This window comes from Nerophis ophidion, linkage group LG08, assembly GCF_033978795.1.
Source record: "Nerophis ophidion isolate RoL-2023_Sa linkage group LG08, RoL_Noph_v1.0, whole genome shotgun sequence".
Lineage (NCBI taxonomy): Eukaryota > Metazoa > Chordata > Actinopteri > Syngnathiformes > Syngnathidae > Nerophis > Nerophis ophidion.
Genome location: NC_084618.1, coordinates 76,661,660 through 76,686,263, shown reverse-complemented (window position 1 = coordinate 76,686,263; position 24,604 = coordinate 76,661,660). Strand labels below are relative to the sequence as shown.

At 41.6% G+C, this 24,604-nt stretch overlaps 1 protein-coding gene across 2 annotated transcripts in view; it reads left to right on the top strand.

Annotated features, from left to right (window-relative positions):
• Window positions 1-2,238: 2,238 nt before the first annotated feature.
• Window positions 2,239-24,604, top strand: part of LOC133558395 (disks large homolog 5-like) — a 141,116-nt gene continuing 118,750 nt past the window's right edge. Inside the window, exons 1-2 of one of the 2 annotated variants that reach the window (XM_061909753.1) lie at window positions 2,239-2,961; window positions 23,228-23,296. In XM_061909753.1, coding sequence (XP_061765737.1) covers window positions 2,622-2,961; window positions 23,228-23,296 — 409 coding nt within the window. In that variant the 5' untranslated portion in view covers window positions 2,239-2,621. The remainder of the gene's footprint in view (window positions 2,962-23,227; window positions 23,297-24,604) is intronic. The other variant, XM_061909754.1, reaches the window with a different exon arrangement.

Below are 24,604 nucleotides of genomic sequence, written 5' to 3'. Positions count from 1 at the left end.
AACATGAATCATAGTATTAACTACAAACCCCGTTTCCATATGATTTGGGAAATTGTGTTAGATGTAAATATAAACAGAATACAATGATTTGCAAATCCTTTTCAACCCATATTCAACTGAATGCACTACAAAGACAAGATATTTGATGTTCAAACTCATAAATTTTTTTTTTTTTTTGCAAATAATTTACCTCGAATTTCATGGCTGCAACACGTGCCAAAGTAGTTGGGAAAGGGCATGTTCACCACTGTGTTACATCACACTCAATAAACCTTTGGGAACTAAGGAGACGCATTTTTTAAGCTTTTCAGGTAGAATTCTTTCCCATTCTTGTTTTATGTACAGCTTAAGTTTTTCAACAGTTCTGGGTCTCCGTTGTGGTATTTAAGCTTCATAATGCGCCACACATTTTCAATGGGAGACAGGTCTGGACTACAGGCAAGCCAGTCTAGTACCCGCACTCTTTAACTATATGCTGTTGTAACAAGTGACTTGGCATTGTCTTGCTGAAATAAGCAGGGGCGTCCATGATAACGTTGCTTGGATGACAACATATGTAGCTCCAAAACCTGTATGTACCTTTCAGCATTAATGGTGCCTTCACAGATGTGTAAGTTACCCATGCCTAATACACCCCCATACCATCACAAATGCTGGCTTTTGAACTTTGCACCTAGAACAGTCCTGATGCTTCTTTTCCTCTTTGGTCCGGAGGACACTACGTTCACCGTTTCCAAAAAACAATTTGAAATGTGGACTCGTCAGACCACAGAACACTTTTCCACTTTGCATCAGTCCATCTTAGCCGGCGGCGTTTCCGGGTGTTGTTAATAAATAGCTCTGGCTTTCGGCATAGTAGTTTTAATTTGCATTTACAGATGTAGAGACAAACTGTAGTTACAGTGGGTTTCTGAAGTGTTCCTGAGCCCATGTGGTGATATCCTTTACACACTGATGTTGCTTTTTGATGCAGTACTCCGTTATATCCAGATTCTCTGAACCTTTTGATAGTATTACAGACCGTAGATGGTGAAATTCCTAAATTTCTTGCGATAGCCCGTTGAGAAATGTTGTTCTTAAAGTGTTTGACAATTTGCTCACACATTTGTTCACAAAATGGTGACCGTTTCCCAATCTTGTGAATGACTGAGCATTTCACGGAAGCTGCTTTTATGCCCAATCATGGCACCCACCTGCTCCCAACTAGCCTGCACACCTGTGGGATGTTCCAAATAAGTGTTTGATGAGCATTCCTCAACTTTATCAGTATTTATCGCCACCTCTCCCAACTTCTTAGTCACGTGTTGCTGGCATCAAATTCTAAAGTTAATGATTATTTCCAAAAAATAAAAAAATTGTTTATCAGTTTGAACATCAAATATGTTGTCTTTGTAGCATATTCAACTGAATATGGGTTGAAAATGATTTGCGAATCATTTTATTGCGTTTATATTTACATCCAACACATTTTCCCAACTCATACTCATTTGTATACTCTAGCCTTTAAATAGACTCCCTTTTTAGACCAGTTGATCTGCCGTTTCTTTTCTTTTTCTTCTATGTCCCACTCTCCCTTGTGGAGGGGGTCCGGTCCGATCCGGTGGCCATGTACTGCTTGCCTGTGTATCGGCTGGGGACATCTCTGCGCTGCTGATCCGCCTCCGCTTGGGATGGTTTCCTGCTGGCTCCGCTGTGAACGGGACTCTCGCTGCTGTGCTGGATCCGCTTTGGACTGGACTCTCGCGTCTGTGTTGGATCCATTGTGGATTCAACTTTCACAGTATCGACATCCATTGCTTTCCTCCTCTCCAAGGTTCTCATAGTCATCATTGTCACCGACGTCCCACTGGGTGTGAGTTTTCCTTGCCCTTATGTGGGCCTACCGAGGATGTCGTGGTGGTTTGTGCAGCCCTTTGAGACACTAGTGATTTAGGGCTATATAAGTAAACATTGATTGATTGATATGGAAACGGGGTTTGTAGTATTAACTACAATGTTGATTCAAGAGTGATATATTTTTGTCAAAACATTGGTCTGAAAGTGTTTTTTATTGTGAGGTTTTGTAGTAGAGTTCCTAAAAATGAGGTTTACCAGCCCACAGACATATTTCTTTCTCTAAATGTGGCCCCCGAGTTCAAAAAATTGCCCAAGCCTGAACTAGATCCTCTCTGTGTGTTGTTTTAATGCGGGGAGCCAGGTGCGTCCAAACAATAAGCCCCGCCCACTTCTACGCAAAAAAAAAAAAAAACACGAGCCTTATGTCTCTCTGGCGGAGACACTTTTAAAGACTTTTTCTTGCACTTTTAAACATGTGCCGACAACCGCAGCCCACTTCGGGACCTTCGTGTAGTTTTAAGACGACACCGGTGCTTTAGGACGCCCCCCCCCCCAAAAAAAAAACAACCAATACCGGGGACGGACGGAGCGGTTCGTGGGGAGAAATGTGTTGTCATGTCGGGCAGCAGCAAACATGGCTTCCCCGTCGTCTGCCTACCTACCTACCGCGCGGCTCGGCGTGACAACCGAACCGGGTCGCCTGTAGCCTGAAGAGCTCGGAAAGTCGCGGTAAACAAGTTTAGCCGAGTAAAGGAGGGTGAGGGTGAGGGCTCGACGCCGCCGCCATGGAGCCGCGGCACAGGGAGTTGCTGGAGAAGTGTCAGCAGAACCTGGCCGAGTCCGTCACGGACGCCGAGCGGCTTGTGGAGGTCCTGTCCCGGGATGGCACCCTCAGCCCGGCCGAGCGACACGAGCTAGCCGCCCGTAGTGGCGGCGATGATGATGGCGGCGGTAGCGGTGGTTCCTCGTCCCCCAACGCGGAGAAAGTGGAGCTCCTGGTGCAGATCCTGCTCCGGAAGGACCGGGACCACTTCGCGGAGTTCTGCTCGGCCCTGGAGGAGACGAACCCTCACCTGCGGTCGGTGCTGCTTACCGGTACTTCGGGGCCCGTGGACCACAGCACCGGTAAGACAAAAAAAAAAACTTATTTTAGGGGAAAATGAAAGTTAAGTCTTTACGTCAGTGTTTTCCAACCTTTTTTTGAGCCGAGGCACATTTTTTTTTGCGTTGAAAAAATCCAGAGCAGAAATCATTAACAAAAACGAGATTAAAAAGTAGGGGTGTTGGAAGAAAATCGATTCGAATACGAATCGCGATTCTCACGTTGTGCGATTCAGAATCATTGTCATTTAAAAAAAAAAAAAATCGATTTATTTGTTTATTTAATTTGTAATTTTTTTTAATCAATCCAACAAAACATCCATCCATTTTATACCGCTTATCCCCCCTTTTGGGGTGGCGGGGGGCACTGGCGCCTATCTCAGCTACAATCAGGCGGAAGGCGGAGTACACCCTGGACAAGTCACTACCTCATCGCAGGGCCAACACAGATAGACAGACAACATTCACACTCACATTCACACACTAGGGCCAATTTAGTGTTGCCAACAATACACAGCAATACCATAACAATGCAATCCAATTCCAAAACCAAACCTGACCCAGAACTGCAAAAAACAGAGCAATTGAGAGGAGACACAAACACGACACAGAACAAACCAAAAGTAGTGAAACAAAAATGAATATTATCAACAACAGTATCAATATTAGTTATAATTTCAGCATAGCAGGGAATAAAAATCCCTCATTGACATTATCATAAGACATTTATAAAAATAAAAGAACAATAGTGTCACAGTGGCTTACACTTGCATGGCATCTCATAAGCTTGACAACACACTGTGTCCAATGTTTTCACAAAGATAAAATAAGTCATATTTTTGGTTCATTTAATAGTTAAAACCAATTTACATTATTACAGTCAGTTGATAAAACATTGTCCTTTACAATTGTAAAAGCTTTTTTTCCAAAAAATCAACTACTCTGCTAGCATGTCAGCAGACTGGGGTAGATCCTGCTGAAATCCTATGTATTGAATGAATACAGAATCGTTTTGAATCAGAAAAATATCGTTTTTGAATCGAGAATTGAATCAATTCGGAAAAATCGACATATTATCGAATCGTGACCCCAAGAATCGATATTGAATCGAATCGTGGGACACCCAAAGATTCACAGCCCTAATATAAATGTGTATATATATGTATGTATGTATATATGCATGTATATATGCATGTATATATGTGTGTGTATATATATATATATATATATATATATATATATATATATATATATATATATATATATATATATGTGTGTGTGTGTATATATATGTATATATATATATATATATATATATATATATATCTATATATATATCTTATAGACAAGGTTACTGTGGTTTAATCAATTAAAAAGTGCTCAATACCAGGGTCAGGAAAAAACACGGAGGCTATTTCATCCATACAAGCCTGTTTTGCAGTGTTTTGCATTTCCCCATCTTGCATTATATTGGATTTAAATGGATTTAATTAACAATTTGTTATGGTGCTCGGCTGTTTTAGAAAAAAAAAAATACTCACAAAGTTCAGTGAGCAGGTTGTGCGACCATGCGTTATGACTCTGTCCTTTACAATTCTAAAAGCTTTTTTAAAAAAATTCATCCATTTTCTACCGCCTACCGCTTTTCCCTTGCGAGGTTGCTGGAGCCTACCTCAGCTGCATTCGGACGGAAGGCGGAGTACACCCTGGACAAGTCGCCACCTCATCACCGATAGACAACATTCACACATTGGGGCCAATTTTGTGTTGCCAATCAACCTATCCCAAGGTGCATGTTTTTAAAGGTGGGAGGGAGCCCACGCAGTCACGGGGAGAACATGCAAACTAGACACAGAAAGATTGAACTCAGGACCTTCGTGTTGTGAGGCACATGCACTAACCCCTGTTATACCGTGCTGCCCGCTATGAGTTTGACACCCCTGCTTTAAACCATAACCAAGCATGCATCAATATAACTTGTCTCACGACCTGTCACATTACTCCGTGATTTATTTTGAGTTGTTTGCGGTTTTCGTGTGTGTAGTGTTTTAGTTCTTGTCTTGCGTTCCAATTTTGGTGGCTTTTTGTCTTTTTTTTGGTATTTTCTCGCAGCAGTTTCATGTCTTCCTTCTGAGTGATATTTCCCACAACTGCTTTGTTTTAGCAATCAATATTTCAGTTGTTTTTATCCTTCCTTATATGAGTATTGTTGCTCGTAATGTCATGTTTGGAGGTACATTGTGGACGCCATCTTTGCTCCACAGTAAGTCTTTGCTGTCGTCCAGCATTCTGTTTTTGTTTACTTTGTAGCCAGTTCAGGTTTAGTTTCGTTCTGCATAGCCTTCCCTAAGCTTCAATGCCTTTTCTTAGGGGCAATCACAGTTTTTTTTTTTTTTGTTTAAGCATTATACACTTTTTTTACCTTCACACTGTCTCCTGCTGTTTCTGACATCTACAAAGCATTTAGCTACCAGCTGCCACCTACTGATATGGAAGAGTATTACACGGTTACTCTGCCAAGCTCAAAAACAACACATAAGTTGCAGACTGCAATTACTGGTGTGCAAAAAATATCTTTAACCCACACAAGTGAAATTAGATAATCTCCCAAGGAACACCAGTGTGCCGCAGCACAGTGGTTGAAAAACACTAATCTACATTAGTAAACAATAACTTTGACGTATTTCGAATGAAACTTTATTCATAAAAAGCCACACGGATTAAATGTTATCCTGCTACTAAGCTAGATTTTTTTCTTTGAGGGGGGATGTCCATCTGCCTGGACGGTTCGGGACATGTTATGGTATTACAGTCATGTGACAAAGTGCCACTAAAAGCCACCAAATGCCCAGCTTGCCTGTTTTTTAATGGATCCAAAAAGCAATCTAACCATTAACTAAATCAATGCAAAGCTGGCCTGAAGTTCTTTGTAAGGTCAAAGGGTCACAGTGAATGCAAGGAGGGGGGCGGGGGTGTCATGTAGAGAGTGTTTTTAAGGTGGTGGTTATTTAGCTACATAACTTTAAAGGTGTTCTATACAATGTTGCAGCACTTTAAAGGGGCATATTTTTGTTCCACTTTTAGAACATTTCATTTTAGTCCACGTAACATGTAATGATGGTTCTTTGGTGAAAAATTTGCATCGTGTTTGTTTCACAGACCTATTTTTGCTCCCTTGGAAAACAAGATGTTTTGAGAGGCCGAGTTGTTCGATGCAAGTGAACCCTTCCTCACCACGCCCCCTCACGCTGAGTCAGCACTCGCCGAACTCGGCAGAAATGTTTTGTAGTTTTTTTAGCTTTCTTGCTTTTATAGATTGTATTCATCTGACACAGGGGTCGGCAACCCACCATGTTAAAAGAGCCATATCGGACCAAAAATACAACAAAAAAACCCTGTTTGGAGCCGCAAAAAGTTACAAGCCTTATGTAAGTGTTATAATGAAGGCAACACATTAAGTAAGTGTCTCAGAGGGTGAGATAACTCCTGGAAATTACTGCCTTAAAACTGTCAAAGTATAGATGTGTGTGTCCAAGTTAAGGGAAAGGACAGGCGGTTTTCTTCTAATCAGAAATGCAGCTAATATTACATACAGATAATGTGTCATGAGACATGCAAATATCAATTAAATACACAGAGGACATAAGGAAAGGAAATTAAATTAACTCAAATATACCTACAAACGAGGCATAATGATGCAATATGAACACACAGCTAGCCTAAATAGCATGTTAGCATGGATTATTAGCACTCAACAAGTCAGCAACATCAACTTTGTGCGTTCACGCACAGCATAAAACGTTTGGTGGACAAAATGTGACAAAGAAGGAGTGGAATAAAACAAGTTTCAGAGAAAGTTGTACATGTAAACAAACTACGGCGAGTTCAAGGACCACCAAAATTAGTACGACAAAACAGTGCTGGCCAAATACTCTCATTAGTGAAGAATAAACACTAACATATTAAACAGTGGCCTTTCTAACAATTAGGAAGGTTTGTGTTATGTTTGTCTTCCTACAGAAACATTACTAAAACAACAAATAATATTTTTCCCCCCCATCTTTTTCCATTTTTGAAAAACTCCAGAGAGCCGCGGGTTGCTGACCCCCGATCTGACTCATTAAGTATGCGGGTCTCGAACTGGTGGGCTAGCGAGCGTCTATTGTCATAGTGTTCCGGGCGGCGTTTTGCCTTTTCTCGAAGAAAAATGCCCTATACTTTCGTTGTTTTAGGCTGTTGGAACCAGTGGCGAGCCGTTCGTTTCCCACCTCGACTTTCAGTAATGTCCTACTTAGTCCGACTTCAATAAACACCTCTCAAAATACCATCATTTATGTTGCCACAAGACCACGGCTGGAGATATAATATACAGTAAACAGGCTATTTAAAAATAAATAAACCCGCATTACACATATCTTACTGTCAAAATTAAAATAATTGTAAAAAAACATGAAAAAAATAAAGGAATAATATACTAGACCTCACAATTTGTAGCACCCATCCGACGCCGTATAAGCCAGTGGTAGTCGGTTGTTTCAAGCAGCTTAGCTAGCTAGCTGGCTTAGCTCGTCTCACAAGATGTAGTTTCTCTTTAAATATCCTTTTTCAACCCTTCTTTGTGGGTTAAAATTAAATTAAATCGAAATTTCTCTGCTCCGGTGCTACTTCCTCCTTCCGCAAATCACCATTTCTGATTGTCACGTTTATTGTAAGGCCACCTAGATGGGCTACTCGTGATCTGATTGGCCATCGCAACTGTCTATCAATTGTTTGTTTGCACTGCACTAATGTTGGTTCAGAAGGCCTCCGGCAGAATTCAGGCAACGCTGGCAACAAGTTAGCTGAATTCTGATAAAAGCTCTAATGAAAAAAACAAGCAACACTGGAGCCTAATAATATGACATGAAGAGAATGTGATGAATACTTTTATATATTTATAGAAAGTAAGTTGAAAAATAAAATGAACTTTTATTAATTCATCTTCATGGTTTATGTTAGGCCAACAGAGAAGGCCTTGCTGGCCCTGACGGCACACCACTGGTTGGAACCGGTCAAAATGAAAAAGGATAACAGTTTCTTCAGTGTTCCTCGCGAGGTAATTAAGGAGAGTGCAAGATTCAGTCCAAAGTAGCGGATTGAGTTGAAAAACGCACAAGTTGAGTTTCGTTTGAGTTTATTTCGAACATGCATGCATACAACATGATACATCAAAATGTCCAGTTTCTCTTTTCGAGAAGTTTGCAGTGATCCCTGCCTTAGATGTATGTCTGATATACTTCCCATTTTAGTATTATCTTGATGACGTGCATTATATCGTGCTTCGGAGTTCTTAAGACAAATTTTTGCTAAAACAGCCAACTCGGCAAGTCTAAATAAAATAATCAAATGTAAGCAAAACCTAAAAGAGTTAGGCTAAAAGTAGAAATCGTGAATGAAGCGTTTAGCACATACAAAATGTTGAGATTTGTAGTTTTAGTTTTATAAAGACAAGGAAAAACACGCATACTCGTTAACGGTGCGTGCAACGCCAACAAGACGACAAACTTGGCTGTACACGCGAAGTTTAATCACGAAATGCAAACTTAGCCGAGCAAAAAAACGACACGTGATTTATCCGATGGAGTATTGATAGCAATTTCCTTGACCCAGCCACACACAAAGAAGTTGTAGACCTCCATGCTTTTCCTAGTTTTCATCTGTTTTGCTGTGTAGTGAAGTGAAGTGAATTATATTTATATAGCGCTTTTCTCTAATGACTCAAAGCGCTTTACATAGTGAAACCCAATATCTAAATTACATTTAAACCAGTGTGGGTGGCACTGGGAGCAGGTGGGTAAAGTGCCTTGCCCAAGGACACAACGGCAGTGACTAGAATGGCGGAAGCGGGAATCGAACCTGCAACCCTCAAGTTGCTGGCACGGCCACTCTACCAACCGAGCTATGCCGCCCCATGTAGAATGACATCTGGAGCACCAGATAGTTTGACATATCTGGGGACGTGACCGACAGATAATCCTTGAGATCATTCGACAAATCTTTTTAGATAACAAATAGGGATAGAGTCCGTTGCATGGTTTGATTTTTTTGCTTTTATCTGCTTTTAGCAAGCTCGAGACCCCTTGCCTACTCGGATAGTTCGCATTTTGTTTTCTACAAAGTAACCATGTTGGTTTGGTGGCCCACCACTTTGTTTACTTCTGCTTAAAAGTCACGTTACGGAATACCACCTATTGCGCACTTTGGACATCTATATGTTTTGAGTGACTTTCACCGCAACACAACATCCCAGATGGTATAGGGAGATCAACGGGATCGCCGTTTTTTATTGTCGCGCTATGAGGAGACTATGCGGTCGGACGAGAAGGAATCAGAGACCAGGCTGCAGGTCTCAAATGATCTGTAATGAGTTAAACTTTTACAGAGTCCGTATCCCTCCAATGCTTAATCCTGGACAAATCCATGTGTATATTGACAGTAAAATATTTTTCTGTTCAATATCAAGTTAATACTTTCACTGCTGCTGCTTTGAACACTTGTAAACAATGGGAGCTCAAGCCGGCAGCAGGAAACCACACTACGAGCGACATCGGATTATAATACTTACAGGTCCATTGACCAACACAGTAAGCACTGATCCAATTAAAAGTCGTTTTTAGGAAAATAATACCCTTTTTTTTGATGATTTTATCACAGTGGATAGCTAAGCTAGCTACACAACATCTAGCATCAAACACACTTTTCTAACTTACTGTTTTTACTTTCCGCTTCATTGTCTCCTACATTGCCATACATAGTAGTCACCAAGCCCGCCATTAAAAATATTTTTTTTTTCTCAGAAAATCCATTTTTTTGTGAAGGTCTGTGCTTGAAGGAGGGCTAATCTTTGCACAGACTCCAAGTGACTACTTCACAGATGAAGGCACATTGCCACAACTGATAAAAGTTAAAAGTAAGGTACTTTTTACTTCAAATGAGGCTAAAAGTTAGTGTAGTGGCTTGCGCTGGTTAAAGGCCTACTGAAATTAGATTTTCTTATTCAAACGGGGATAGCAGGTCCATTCTACGTGTCATACTTGATCATTTCGCGATATTGCCATATCTTTGCTGAAAGGATTTAGTAGAGAACATCGACGATAAAGTTTGCAACTTTCGGTGTTAAGAGAAATGCCCTGCCTCTGCCGGAAGTCACAGACGATGACATCACACGTGTGGGGGCTCCTCACATATTCACATTATTTCTAATGGGAGCCTCCAACAAAAAGTGCTATTCGGACCGAGAAAACGACAATTTCCCCATTAATTTGAGCGAGGATGAAAGATTCGTGTTTGAGGATTTTGATAGCAACGGACCAGAAAAAAAAAAGATAAAAATAGGTTTAAAAAAAAAAAACGCGATTGCATTGGGACAGATTCCAATGTTTTTAGACACATTTACTAGGATAATTCTGGGAAATCCCTTATCTTTCTATTGTGTTGCTAGTGTTTTAGTGAGTTAAATAGTACCTGATAGTCGGAAGGGTATCTCCACGGGTGTCTTGACGCGCAGTGTCTCAGGGGAGTCGACGGCAGCTATGGACGGCTTTTCTCCGGTACGAACTGACTTTTTAACCACAATTTTCTCACTGAAACCTGCTGGTTGACATTTGGTAGGGATCCATGTTGGCTTGACCGCGCTCTGATCCATAGGAAAGTTTCACCTCCAGGAATTTTAAACAAGGAATCACCGTGTGTTTGTGTGGCTAAAGCTTCCCAACTCCATCTTTCTACTTTGACTTCTCCAATATTAATTGAACAAATTGCAAAAGATTCAGCAACACAGATCTCCAAAATACTGTGTAATTATGCCGTTAAAGCAGACGACTTTTAGCTGTGTGTGTGTGCAGCGCTCATGTTTCCTTAAAACCCGTGACGTTTTGCGTACACGTCATCATTACACGACGTTTTCAAATCGAAACTCCCTGGAAATATCAAATTGTAATTTAGTAAACTAAAAAGGCCGTATTGGCATGTGTTGCAATGTTAATGTTTCATCATTGATATATAAACTATCAGACTGCTAGGTGGGTAGTAGTGGGTTTCAGTAGGCCTTTACAGTAAACAAACAGCACTTTTCTTCATTGGGTTTCATCATCGTCATGATGTTGTACTACAGACGGTTTTACATAAATTTAAATTGGACTCCCTGAAAAATGTTTGGGTAAATGTCTACTATATATGAATGATCCGCTGACGTCACACTTGAACATAATTCCAAACGGACCGAAGAAGGATGGAAGTTGTTTTATACATAGCTCTGCATTGTCTCCACGGTTTGATTTAAAATTTTCAGGACTTATGCGGGTCCCAAATGCATATAAGCAGGTACCAATAGGTAAGAAAAGGTGGTTTTGCATAATAGGTCCCCTTTTAAAGGTGAGATCCCACAAAAGTGTTGAAAGTATATTGATGCAGACAATTCAAAAGTGCGTTTTTAATTTCTTACACTGCAGGTCAATTTAGATTTTTTTGGCCTGTATTGGATTTTTTTAACAGTGCAATTCCACATTTTTAAATCCGACCCAGGCCTCCTTCGTATGTGGATATAAATCAGATATGTATCCGATGCGACTGGACGCTGAACAATCAAGTCGCATTCATCCAACCAATATGTCATAATTATTCTTCAAACTAGATGGTTGCAAAGTAAATGGCTGACAAACAGAAAATAGGCAAAAATAATATTTTATGAACTCATTTCAATGTTCCGCCACTTCTGTCTCCAACTGCTCGCCCACATGCTTTTCGTAGCAGACGTCAAAATGTCCCACAAACTAGAAAAAGCCTAAATGCAAAGTCCTTGAAATTGCCACAAACGTACCCCGACTGAGACCTACTAGAATTGCAGCCATGTTTCCTCCCATAAACACTGTTTACACGTTTGATGTCATGTATACATGCAAGTCAGATTGCATTCACATTAGACATCGCATTTTTTTGTAAAGTGAATGACTACATAACAAAATCGTATTTGTCCCAAAAATTCAAATTGCACATTATACTCTGCAGTATGAACGTAGCTTTGGTAAGCCCTATTTTAGTTTCTGTAGCTTTAATGCTAATTGGCTGCGTTTGTCTACTTTAAGTAGACGCCGCACATACTTTGATACCTCAACTCATGAATACGATTCGTTCCATGACCGAGCTTGACTTTATCCTTAATCGTATTTTCCATTGAAATTAATTGAAATCAATTTAATTTATGCTTGCCTCTGTCCCCCGTCCCCACACAAACAGCATACCTTTTTTTTTTTTTACCAACATCCTGCCTTTTTAAACAGAAAAAAACAATTTTTAGATAAAAAAATACTATTTGAAAGTCAATACAGTAGAATGTACTACAAACAACTAGAGTAGTTTTATGAAATATTTGACAGCATTTATGCGGTTTCTCTTACTCTGTCCAGTGTTGCTAAGTCCGCGTATTATTTCCGACGTGTATTCATAAAGCTGGTCTCTTGTTTTCCTCGGATCTGGCAACACTGTCTTCGTCGTGTAACACTAGTGTACCGTGAGATACAGTCTGGTGTGTCGTGAGAGATTGTCTAATTTCACCTAAAATATAAAAATATTTTTTGCAAACCAATAATTATTGTCTGCAAGTTATGTGTTGTTATTAAGTGTCGGTGCTGTCTAGAGCTCGGCAGAGTAACCATTTAACACTCTTTCATATCAGTAGGTGGCAGCCAATTGCGTTGTAGATGTCGGAAACAGCAGGAGGCAGTGTTTAGGTAAAATTGTCTCTAATTCTTAAACCAAAAATAAACAAAAGGTGAGTTCCCCTAAGAAAAGGTATTGAAGGTTTGGGAAGGCTATGCAGAACGAAACTAAAATTGAACTGGCTACAAAGTAAACAAAAACAGAATGCTGGACGACAGCAAAGACTTACTGTGGAGCAAAGACGGCATCTGAATATGCATCTGAACATGACATGACAATCAACAATATCCCCACAAAGAAGGATAAAAATAACTGAAATGTTCTTGATTGCTAAAGCAAAGTAGATACGGGAAATATCATTCAAAGGAAGACATGAAACTGCTACAGGAAAATACCAAAAAAAGAGAAAATGCCTCTAAATAGGAGCGCAAGACAAGAACTAAAACGCTACAAACAGGAAAACAACAAACGTTAGTTCTGGCGGTTGGAGGGCAGAATTGTGTCGATCTCTGTGTGCCGTTTGTTTATTTGATAAGGATAGAGCTCCTGTCATTTTGAAGATCTTTGACGAGCTTGGTTCTATCAATCAATGTCAATCAATGTTTATTTATATAGCCCCAAATCACAAATGTCTCAAAGGACTGCACAAATCATTACGACTACAACATCCTCGGAAGAACCCACAAAAGGGCAAGGAAAACTCACACCCAGTGGGCAGGGAGAATTCACATCCAGTGGGACGCCAGTGACAATGCTGACTATGAGAAACCTTGGAGAGGACCTCAGATGTGGGCAACCCCCCCCCCCTCTAGGGGACCGAAAGTAATGGATGTGGAGCGGGTCTAACATGATACTGTGAAAGTTCAATCCATAGTGGCTCCAACACAGCCGCGAGAGTTCAGTTCAAGCGGATCCAAGACAGCAGCGAGAGTCCCGTCCACAGGAAACCATCTCAAGTGGAGGCGGATCAGCAGCGTAGAGATGTTCCCAACCGATACAGGCGAGCGGTCCATCCTGGGTCCCGACGAGCGGTCCATCCTGGGTCTCGACTCTGGACAGCCAGTACTTCATCCATGGTCATCGGACCGGACCCCCTCCACAAGGGAAGGGGGGACATAGGAGAAAGAAAAGAAGCGGCAGATCAACTGGTCTAAAAAGGAGGTCTATTTAAAGGCTAGAGTATACAGATGAGTTTTAAGGTGAGACTTAAAGGCTTCTACTGAGGTAGCATCTCGAACTATTACCGGGAGGGCATTCCAGAGTACTGGAGCTCGAACGGAAAACGCTCTATAGCCCGCAGACTTTTTTTGGGCTCTAGGAATCACTAATAAGCCGGAGTCTTTTGAACGCAGATTTCTTGCCGGGACATATGGTACAATACAATCGGCAAGATAGGCTGGAGCTAGACCGTGTAGTATTTTATACGTAATTAGTAAATTAGTAATTAGTATATTGACGTTATGCACTTGTGAAGGCTGCATTGACATAAACAAGATAGGGGTAATAGAAGTTCAGTCCTTCCGGTCATTAACTTTCTAAAAATGTTAATGTTATTTTGATCCCCAAACCTCAAAACTCTTTAGCATTGCCTTAAATATCTGTATATCTATTTTTTATGTATGCATGATCCTTGCATCCTTTAACAAAAGCAATATTTCCATCCCTTAGTTCTTCCCGCTCATCTGAAGCGAGCCGACAGCAACGTGTTCATTATGCATTCATCCGCTCCGTATTATTTATGGGAATACTGGCGCTCGCCGCGGTCGCTCGTTTGGGCTTCTCCCCCAATTTTGCGCTGCATTTCACAATCGAGCCGCACATCTAAAACCCAGCGGTGATACACTTAAAGAGCTTTGTACGCCAACGTGCGAGCCCCGTTGGAGCAGTAGTCACCGTCAGTGGGCAGAGCCGCCGTTGAATACCGGGCGGACAGGTTACTCCAGTAAAAGAAGGATAACAGTAGCGCCCAGTAATACATGCATATCTGTAAAATCAATATGCACGAGTATAATAGATACAGCTCATTCACATTGCTGCTGACCTACAATAACACAATCAATGTATATTTAACTATTGCCTACAGGAAGCCTTTATTCCTTTTAAATAAACAAAAGAGCTTATATTATTTATTCCACTGTGTGCTGCAGGGCATGGCTGCAGGGACCTTTTGTTGCTTTGTGTCAGCACAGTAAGCAGCATATGACGAGGGCGTGTGTCACGGTTCAGTGGGACGCCACATGGAGTGTTTGCGAGGAGGAAACGGCTACTTTATTACATAGATCAGGGGCGCTCACACTTTTTCTGCAGGCGAGCTACTTTTCAATTGACCAAGTCGAGGAGATCTACCTCATTCCTATTTATAATTTATATTTATTTATTTATGAAAGAGACATTTTTGTTAACAAGTTAATGGTGTTTAATGATAATACAAGCATGTTTAACACACATAGATTCCTTTCTTTCATGAAGACAAGAATATAAGTTGGTGTATTACCTGATTCTGATGACTTGCATTGATTGGAATTAGACAGTGGTGCTGATAACGTCCGCATTTTCAAATGGAGGAAAAAAAAAGTCCTCCTTTCTGTCCAATACCACATGAAAGTGGTTGGATTTGGCATCTCATTTGTCCAACTTGCATACTGGTTTTTAAACACTTTGTTATGAGAGTAGCATATGTGTGTGGCCCTTTAATGTCTGGCAGCAGGTGAGTGACGTCATTGAGTGTGCGGGTGGGCAAGCAAGTGAGAAAGCGGTCGCTGAGGGCGGGGGAGAAATACATTGGCATCAAACTCCGTAGCTTGCTAGCTTTCTGAGACTCTTATTTTGTTAGCACAGGCAGGATGAAACAGGTCTTTTATGGTGAAGACAGGAACTGTGCAGTCGGTCTTTAGAGTTTTGACAGTAGGTACGGAGTCTCTAGAAATAAAATGTGTTTTTCTGCGTCCGCCCTGTTAGTGATTTTTTTCTTAAATATGAGCTCGCAGCAGCCAGCGTCATCTCACAAGATCCTCGGGTGCCGAGAATGTCAAACAACTGACGAAAGTGAAGTCTTGGTATGATTGATGATTGCTTATTTTTATGTCAATCAATCAATCAATCAATGTTTATTTATATAGCCCCAAATCACAAATGTCTCAAAGGACTGCACAAATCATTACGACTACAACATCCTCGGAAGAACCCACAAAAGGGCAAGGAAAACTCACACCCAGTGGGCAGGGAGAATTCACATCCAGTGGGACGCCAGTGACAATGCTGACTATGAGAAACATTGGAGAGGACCTCAGATGTGGGCAACCCCCCCCCCCTCTAGGGGACCGAAAGCAATGGATGTCGAGCGGGTCTAACATGATACTGTGAAAGTTCAATCCATAGTGGCTCCAACACAGCCGCGAGAGTTCAGTTCAAGCGGATCCAAGACAGCAGCAAGAGTCCCGTCCACAGGAAACCCTCTCTTGCGGATCAGCAGCGTAGAGATGTCCCCAACCGATACAGGCGAGCGGTCCATCCTGGGTCCCGACGAGCGGTCCATCCTGGGTCTCGACTCTGGACAGCCAGTACTTCATCCATGGTCATCGGACCGGACCCCCTCCACAAGGGAGGGGGGGACATAGGAGAAAGAAAAGACGCGGCAGATCAACTGGTCTAAAAAGGAGGTCTATTTAAAGGCTAGAGTATACAGATGAGTTTTAAGGTGAGACTTAAATGCTTCTACTGAGGTATATATGTCTATTTTTTAATGCCTGGCTTGAGATCGACTGACACACCCTCCGAGATCGACCAGTCGATCGCGATCGACGTAATGGGCACCCCTGACATAGATGAACAACAGGACAAAATTGTTGCAAAAATCAAGCATTTGTTCTTTTTATGGTTAGAAATCTGGACTGTATTTGATTCATGTTATAAATTATATTTAATAGTAGCCGCATGAGTATTTGTTGTACAGTATTTTTTTAAAGGAATATGTTTGAGAACTTTTGATTCAATCACTGAATGGGGGAAGAGATGACATCATTGTCTAATTTGCATAATTTGCAAACACATGATGAGCAAAACAAAGAGAAATACACGCTTATGTTGGTCTCAAAGTGTCTAAACAGACCAGAAAATGTCGCTAAATGTGTTTAAAAACGGACTATCTTGCAGGTTTAACAAAGGTGAAAATAATTTCTTGATTTGTACTAAAACTATGAGAGTTTATTTTTTATTTTTTTTAGCTCAAGAAACACCCGAGCTTTTAATGTTCACAAACTGGAATCACATCAAAATTGATCATTTGTGCATGTATAGTTTTGCATAATTCTGTTCACAAAAAAAAACAATTTGGTAGAGGCGAAAAAGCATCGGCTGGAGTTAAAAACTTTGCCTGTACAGTAACCGTAGAGGAGTTTCTACAGTTTTTCTGAAGGAGTTGTTATAGAACCTGTTTTAGGATGTGTGCAAAACCCCCTCCAGTGTTTCTGTCAGTAATGTTTAGACATATATCACAGGGAAATAATGGTAAATGTCTAAAAACGGACTAACTTGTTTTAGCAAATGTGAAAATAGGTTCTGCATTTGCACCAAAATTCTATGGGTTTTTATTTTGCCTAAAAAAAACATTCTAGTATGTTATTCTAACGGACTGGAATTGCATTGACATTTACAGTTTTGTGTCAGGCTGTGATCAGTTTGAGTAGAAAAAAGCCAAAATTTATATTTTGTTGCTTTGATGGTTAATGGGTTGTACTTGTATAGCGCTTTTCTACCCCTTTTTAAGGAGCCCAAAGCGCTTCGACAGTATTTCCACATTCGCCCATTCACACACTGACGGCGGGAGCTGCCATGCAAGGCGCTCACCAGGACCCATCAGGAGCAAGGGTGAAGTGTCTTGCCCAAGGACACAATGGACATGACTAGGCTGGTAGAAGGTGGGGATTGAACCAGTAACCCTCAGATTACTGGTACAGCCACTCTACCAACTTCGCCACGACGTCCCATTATCATGTAATGAGTGTAACTAATAAAAATTACTAAAATCCGTACTGCATGGCGTGCTCAGAACTTTATAAATGCGGACATTGTTTCTGCCCGGTCGCTGCAGTAGAACACACACGTGAGCGGTGTAGGTGTCGTGATCTGTGTGGCGTTTTACTTTTAAATTTGTAGGTTTAAATTGTATTGACGCACACGTTAAAAGTGCCATTTTAATTTTGATAATGTGCATTTATTAGTAAACAACTAAAGTTATGTCAAGCTAAGGCTGAGTGATATGGCTGAAAACTCATCCATCATCCATCATCTTCCGCTTATCCGAGGTCGGGTCGCGGGGGCAACAGCCTAAGCAGGGAAACCCAGACTTCCCTCTCCCCAGCCACTTCGTCTAGCTCTTCCCGGGAGATCCCGAGCCGTTCCCAGGCCAGCCGGGAGACATAGTCTTCCCAACGTGTCCTGGGTCTTCCCCGTGGCCTCCTACCGGTTGGACGTGCCCTAAACACCTCCCTAGGGAGGCGTTCGGGTGGCATCCTGACCAGATGCCCGAACCACCTCATCTGGCTCCTCTCGATGTGAAGGAGCAGCGGCTTTACTTTGAGTTCCTCCCGGATGGCAGAGCTTCTCACCCTATCTCTAAGGGAGAGCCCCGCCACACGGCGGAGGAAACTCATTTGGGCCGCTTGTACCCGTGATCTTATCCTTTCGGTCATGACCCAAAGCTCATGACCATAGGTGAGGATGGGAACGTAGATCGACCGGTAAATTGAGAGCTTTGCCTTCCGGCTCAGCTCCTTCTTCACCACAACGGACCGGTACAACGTCCGCATTACTGAAGACGCCGCACCGATCCGCCTGTCGATCTCACGATCCACTCTTCCCTCACTCGTGAACAAGACTCCTAGGTACTTGAACTCCTCCACTTGGGGCAGGGTCTCCTCCCCAACCCGGAGATGGCACTCCACCCTTTTCCGGGCGAGAACCATGGACTCGGACTTGGAGGTGCTGATTCTCATTCCGGTCGCTTCACACTCGGCTGCGAACCGATCCGGCCAGAGCTGAAGATCCCGGTCAGATGAAGCCATCAGGACCACATCATCTGCAAAAAGCAGAGACCTAATCCTGCGGTCACCAAACCGGAACCCCTCAACGCCTTGACTGCGCCTAGAAATTCTGTCCATAAAAGTTATGAACAGAATCGGTGACAAAGGACAGCCTTGGCGGAGTCCAACCCTCACTGGAAATGTGTTCGACTTACTGCCAGCAATGCGGACCAATCTCTGGCACTGATCGTACAGGGAGAGGACCGCCACAATAAGACAGTCCGATACCCCATACTCTCTGAGCACTCCCCACAGGACTTCCCGAGGGACACGGTCGAATGCCTTCTCCAAGTCCTGAAAACTGTATCACAATATACAGTGTTTTATATTGGTCAATATCGATAGAGAAAAGTTTACAATGCATTTTTGAATTTTAACCTTCATCTGATTACAATCCCTTCACCTATCAAGGCAGAAAGGAAAGGAAATGTCATCATAGCCATGGAATACACTCAATTCATGTAAAGAACATTCTAAAATCATATTGAACACTTAACAGTAACCTCTTTAAATGAAGGTGGAAAAAAATAAGGAATATGTAAAAAAAAAAAAGCTTAATAAAGTGAAACAAAATACTGCAAAGTGTGAAACTGTAAACCTGAGATGAACTATTTTATGCTTGTTTAGTGGCGGCTGTGCTGAAGGGTGAGGGTGGTTTGGTATTACTGATTACGAGTGCCTTGGTCTGACTCTGGTCCGTTTTTTAAAAAATTCCAAAAAACTACTATACTGTCAAAGTGACTTTTCTTGTTTTATCAACAATTTCTTTGTTCCATGCAGCACACGTTTTTTGTTTTTCTTCTCACTCAATGCAAAGAATCAACCGTGAGACCAAAAGATGGCGCAACCAAATGTGATAGTTGATACTGTTACCTGATTGGCTATTAGCGTGCCACTCCCACTAATCAGTGATCACTTCCTGCGTTGATTGATTACCAACAAGCAGGTGCTTTTGTTCATGCAACCAGCCTTGCTTTGCAACTTCCTGTTTGTTCCAACATAGAAGAAAAATATATATATATCGAATGTATTATCAAACACATTTTTTATTGATATTGACGTATCCATCTTGATAAACTGTATATTGATATCGTTTTTATCACCCAGCCCTATGTCAAGCAAACACATTTTCATGTCAACATTTTCCCTAAAGTACGCATTGAAGCTCTAAAGTGTGTTTTGTCCGATTAATTGAACAAACTTATGGATGGATTACTTGATTACGAATATACTTGATAGCTGCAGCCCTGGTTTTGTTTATATTCATTCAGTAGTTTTTGTTCATTCTGCCCACAAACAAGCAAAATTACATAAAGTGGGTTTGGATAGGCAAAAAGCAACAACTGGGGGGTGTTTTGTTTTTTTGTTGGAAACTTTGTTCATAAAGCTTTCATGTTTGGACTTAGACTTCCTTTTTATTGTCATTCAAATTTGAACTTTACAGTACAAATAAGAACGAAATTTTGTTGCATTAGCTCTTGGTAGTGCAGGATAAAGAAAAAAAAATGCAATAAGATGCAGATATGAATAAATAGATCACTGTACAGACAAATACATTGCACTTTTTGACATGCGTCCATGTTTATGGATGTATGTTATAGTGTCTTTTTTTATTCCAGCGAGTTAATCCATTTTGGGGGGGAGTTGAGGGGATAATTTAATTATGATGCGTTCAAGAGTCTTACGGCCTTAGGGAGGAAGTTGTTACAGAACCTGGAGGTTCTGCTACGGAGGCTGCGGAACCTCTTCCCAGAGTCCAGCAGTGAAAACAGTCCTTGGTGGGGGTGGGAGGAGTCTTTACTTTATTGTCCCACTCTCCTTTGTGGAGGGGGTCCGGTCTGATCCGGTGGCCATGTACTGCTTTCCTGTGTATCGGCTGGGGACATCTCTGCGCTGCTGATCCCCCTCCGCTTGGGATGGTTTCCTGCTGGCTCCGCTGTGAACGGGACTCTCGCTGCTGTGTTGGATCCGCTTTGGACTGGACTCTCGCGACTGTGTTGGATCCATTATGGATTGAACTTTCACAGTATCATGTTAGACCCGCTCGACATCCATTGCTTTCCTCCTCTCCAAGGTTCTCATAGTCATCATTGTCACCGACGTCCCACTGGGTCATTATTGTCACCGATGTCCCACTGGGTGTGAGTTTTCCTTGCCCTTATGTGGGCCTACCGAGGATGTCGTAGTGGTTTGTGCAGCCCTTTGAGACACTAGTGATTTAGGGCTATATAAGTAAACGATTGATTGATTGATTTATTTACAGATTTTCTGAGCCCTGGTCAGGCAGCGGCTTTTTGCGATCTCCTGGATAGGAGGAAGAGGAGTCCTGATAATGTTTTACGCCAGCCTCACCACTCTTTGGATAGACTTCCAGTCTGAGGCATTGTAGGCTCCAGTCCAGACAGAGATCCTGTTGGTCAGCAGGCTCTCTATAGTGCCTTTGTAGAATGGGGGGAGCAATATCAAACAAAGATGAGTTTTGGGTTTTTTTCTGAAGGAATTTTTCCCGCAAATTTTTTTTTTAGATGTGCGATAAATCACCTCTAGTGTGTCAGTATGATCTAGACACGAATAACACAAGAAAACCAGGAAAATGTGTTAAAAGGAACTATCTAGCTGTGTTAACAAATCTGAAAATAATTCCTGGATTTGCGCCATGATTAGGTGGGTTTTGCATTAATCCATATCCCAACCCACTAAAAAGTTGTGTGCAAATTAGTTGAGTAGTTTCTGCATAATCCTGTTCACAAACAAGCGAATGTAATGGAGAAAAATAATGGCTGGAGGCGTTCTTCCCTTTCACCTATCTTTGCAAACAGAGGCTTTTGCGTAAACCAACACCGCCTTGCAAAAAAACACAGCGTACTCAATTAGGTCTGTAGCTATCGATGAATTTAGTAATAGAGTAATCTGTCGCTTTGTGTGTTCAATTAATTAAGTTATCGGATACAACACACTTTAAAGCCTCAATGCCTATTTCAGGTAAATTAACTTAAACCAAGATTTTTCTGCTTGCGATAACCTTTATTTTCGTTTCAAATAAATGCATAAGCATTGAAATTACACTCTTAACACGTGAAGTAATTAACTTTTATCGTTTAAAACCTCTCCGCTGTTGGCCGCCACACAAATTACTGCCCCCATGCACTACTGCTCTCTTGTGCGCTCTATTGCAGCAGCCCTGAGGAAACTATGTCCATGTATTTAAAGTTCCGGGCACTTGATGCTGTCCGGATTTTGATCATTTTCCTTTAGTTAGACTCATTAATCGATCAATCGAAGCAACTCAGAATGGCTATCAAAGCTTTTTTAGAAGTGTATTTAATGGATACACAGTGTTTGCGCCAACAAAATGGACATATGTAGATCCTGAAATGGATCAATTCAACTTCCATTGTTTCCTTTTCGAGAAATAGTTTGACTCGTTCAAACAAATGCAATGTTTCTTATCTTGTACCTGGGAGTAAAGATGACATAAGCTCCAAGAAAGCGCGCTACACCTTGAACCATTCGCTCCAAAGTCTGCTGCTAGAGGTGAATCTAAAGGAGACACCGGAGTCATAGCGAAAAACCGTCAGAAGGTAGCGCACACGTGACACAGTGAACCTTGCCCGGGCCGAGACTCTCGAGCAGTCATGGGAAACTGTAGCTCTAAGAGGGAGAACAAAGAGAGCTTGATCCATGGGATGTCGCCGTTCCTGAGGCACATCCATTTTTTTTATAACCCTTCTTTCAGTCCTCAACTTGGGGGGGAAAGTAGAGTGGTGGGAAGTTCCATTCTGAATGAAGCCAATAGTGTCTTTAACAGGCAAGAGTTTGGACATTTGCAACCATAAATGAAGAAAAACAGGCTTGCATTGTTTCTAGATCAGGGGTGTCCGAAATGTAGCTGCATACAGACAACAATAAATAATGCAGAGTCCACTTTATGTAATATTATTCTTTTTTGTTTACTTTAAATAACCTAGCTGCTTTGTCGTTGGATATATGTCAAGAAAAAACAGCCTACATCAGACTGTAGAGTTCGCTTTAGAGAGAGTAGGAAATAGATTGCCCTATGTTTTATTTTAGCCACCTAAATGTTCTACAATGAAGATAGTGTTTCCATTGGTCCAGCTGACTTGACTTTCTAACAAGATGACACCCTTGTCTCCCGGTTTTTATTCCCTACTGTTAATTGTGAGTCACAGTAGGCTGTAAAAGAAGGAGCTTTCAGTTGTTGTTGGGAAGAAGGAGGGGGGCTTGTCAGAAGAGATAAAAGGATGTGGCCTCTTCGGGGCCCTGGCCAGTCGCTATTCAAGCTTCCCCTCCTTGCCCAACCGATAATTAGCAACACTGCGCTGTCAGCCCGCAGGCCCCGTCATCCCGATGCGGGGAAAGTCCCACCTTATTACTCCTGCAGCTGGCCTTGGTTGTTGTTCTTGCTGGCCTTTTGCTTCTGAATGAAACCCAAGATGCTCCTTCCTGGTGACAGTAGAGTTGAGTCTAACGGCTTGTTTCCAATCCCCTTTCAGGTTCCACCTACAGCGTCCTGTCCACCATGCCGTCTGACTCGGAGAGTAGCAGCTCTCTAAGCAGTGCAGGTGAGTGTGGAAATGGAAGGTTGGAATTACTGCGTTTTGAAGCAATTGAGACAGAATGGAGTGCACTACTTGGCATCAACCAGCAGAGGCACTGTTGAGGTTTTATCAGGTTAATCGATATATCGATTTATATAGAATATAATTGAATAGAATAGAAAGTACTTTATTGATCCCTGGGGGAAATTCAGCACCACAGTTTTCCCACAATAGACAATAATATTCCTAAAATTCAACAACTTCGATCTTTGCTTGTTTGGCCTTCCTATAGAAATATAGTCATCCAACATTGTTTTAAAAACAACATATAAATTTGATACTAGAAAAAAGAAAACATTGGATATATGAACGGCAGATTTTATATGAAGTTAATAATAAGATAACGGGACTCTCGCTGCTGTGTTGGATCCATTATGGATTGATCTTCCACAGTATCATGTTCTCATAGTCATCATTGTCACTGGGTCATTATTGTCACCGACGTCCCACTGGGTGTGAGTTTTCCTTGCCCTTATGTGGGCCTACCGAGGATGTCGTAGTGGTTTGTGCAGCCCTTTGAGACACTAGTGATTTAGGGCTATATAAGTAAACATTGATTGATTGATTGAAGGTCGTTAAACGTCTCTCAAGTCTGACTGCCCGATGCCATCAGGCATCCAAACAACAATGGCGGGCGGATACCTATTTTGGCTGGTAAAGGTCACAACAAATGCAAACGCCACACAATAATATCATAAAGCAACAATACAACAACTTTCAGCTACAGCACAATTGCAAAAGCCACAACAAATACAAACGTCACAACACAATATATGAAGCGGCAGCACAACTTTAAGCTAAAAAGGACGCGACGGACAACGGAAGTAAAAGCGCCGACAAATGAAGCTATGGCGTAAGGTTAAAAACAGTGCAACAAACATAATATGTTATTCATTTTATTGGAAAAACTAAAAAAAGATATCTATGACTGGAAAAGGGGTTAACTTGATTTATTGCACAGTTTTCAACTTTTCGCCTCACCCATTGTGGTCTGTCGCCGAAACTTGTCCGCTGTCACTTCAGTTGTGTCTTAAATAGTCGTGTTACTGCTTTATGTTTTTGGGTTGTGCGATTGTGGTACAGTGAAAACTTGTTGTAGTAGCAGGTCAAACCACCTCTTAGTTATTCTGGAAAGATTTGGTTGCACTTAATTTCTCCGGCAAACCTACTGCTAACTTAATCTGAAGATATGTTGGTCACACTTTATTTTTGATATAGTATATTTTTTTATGTTGAAAAACAAAAGAAAAAAAGTGCAGGTAAGTCTACTTT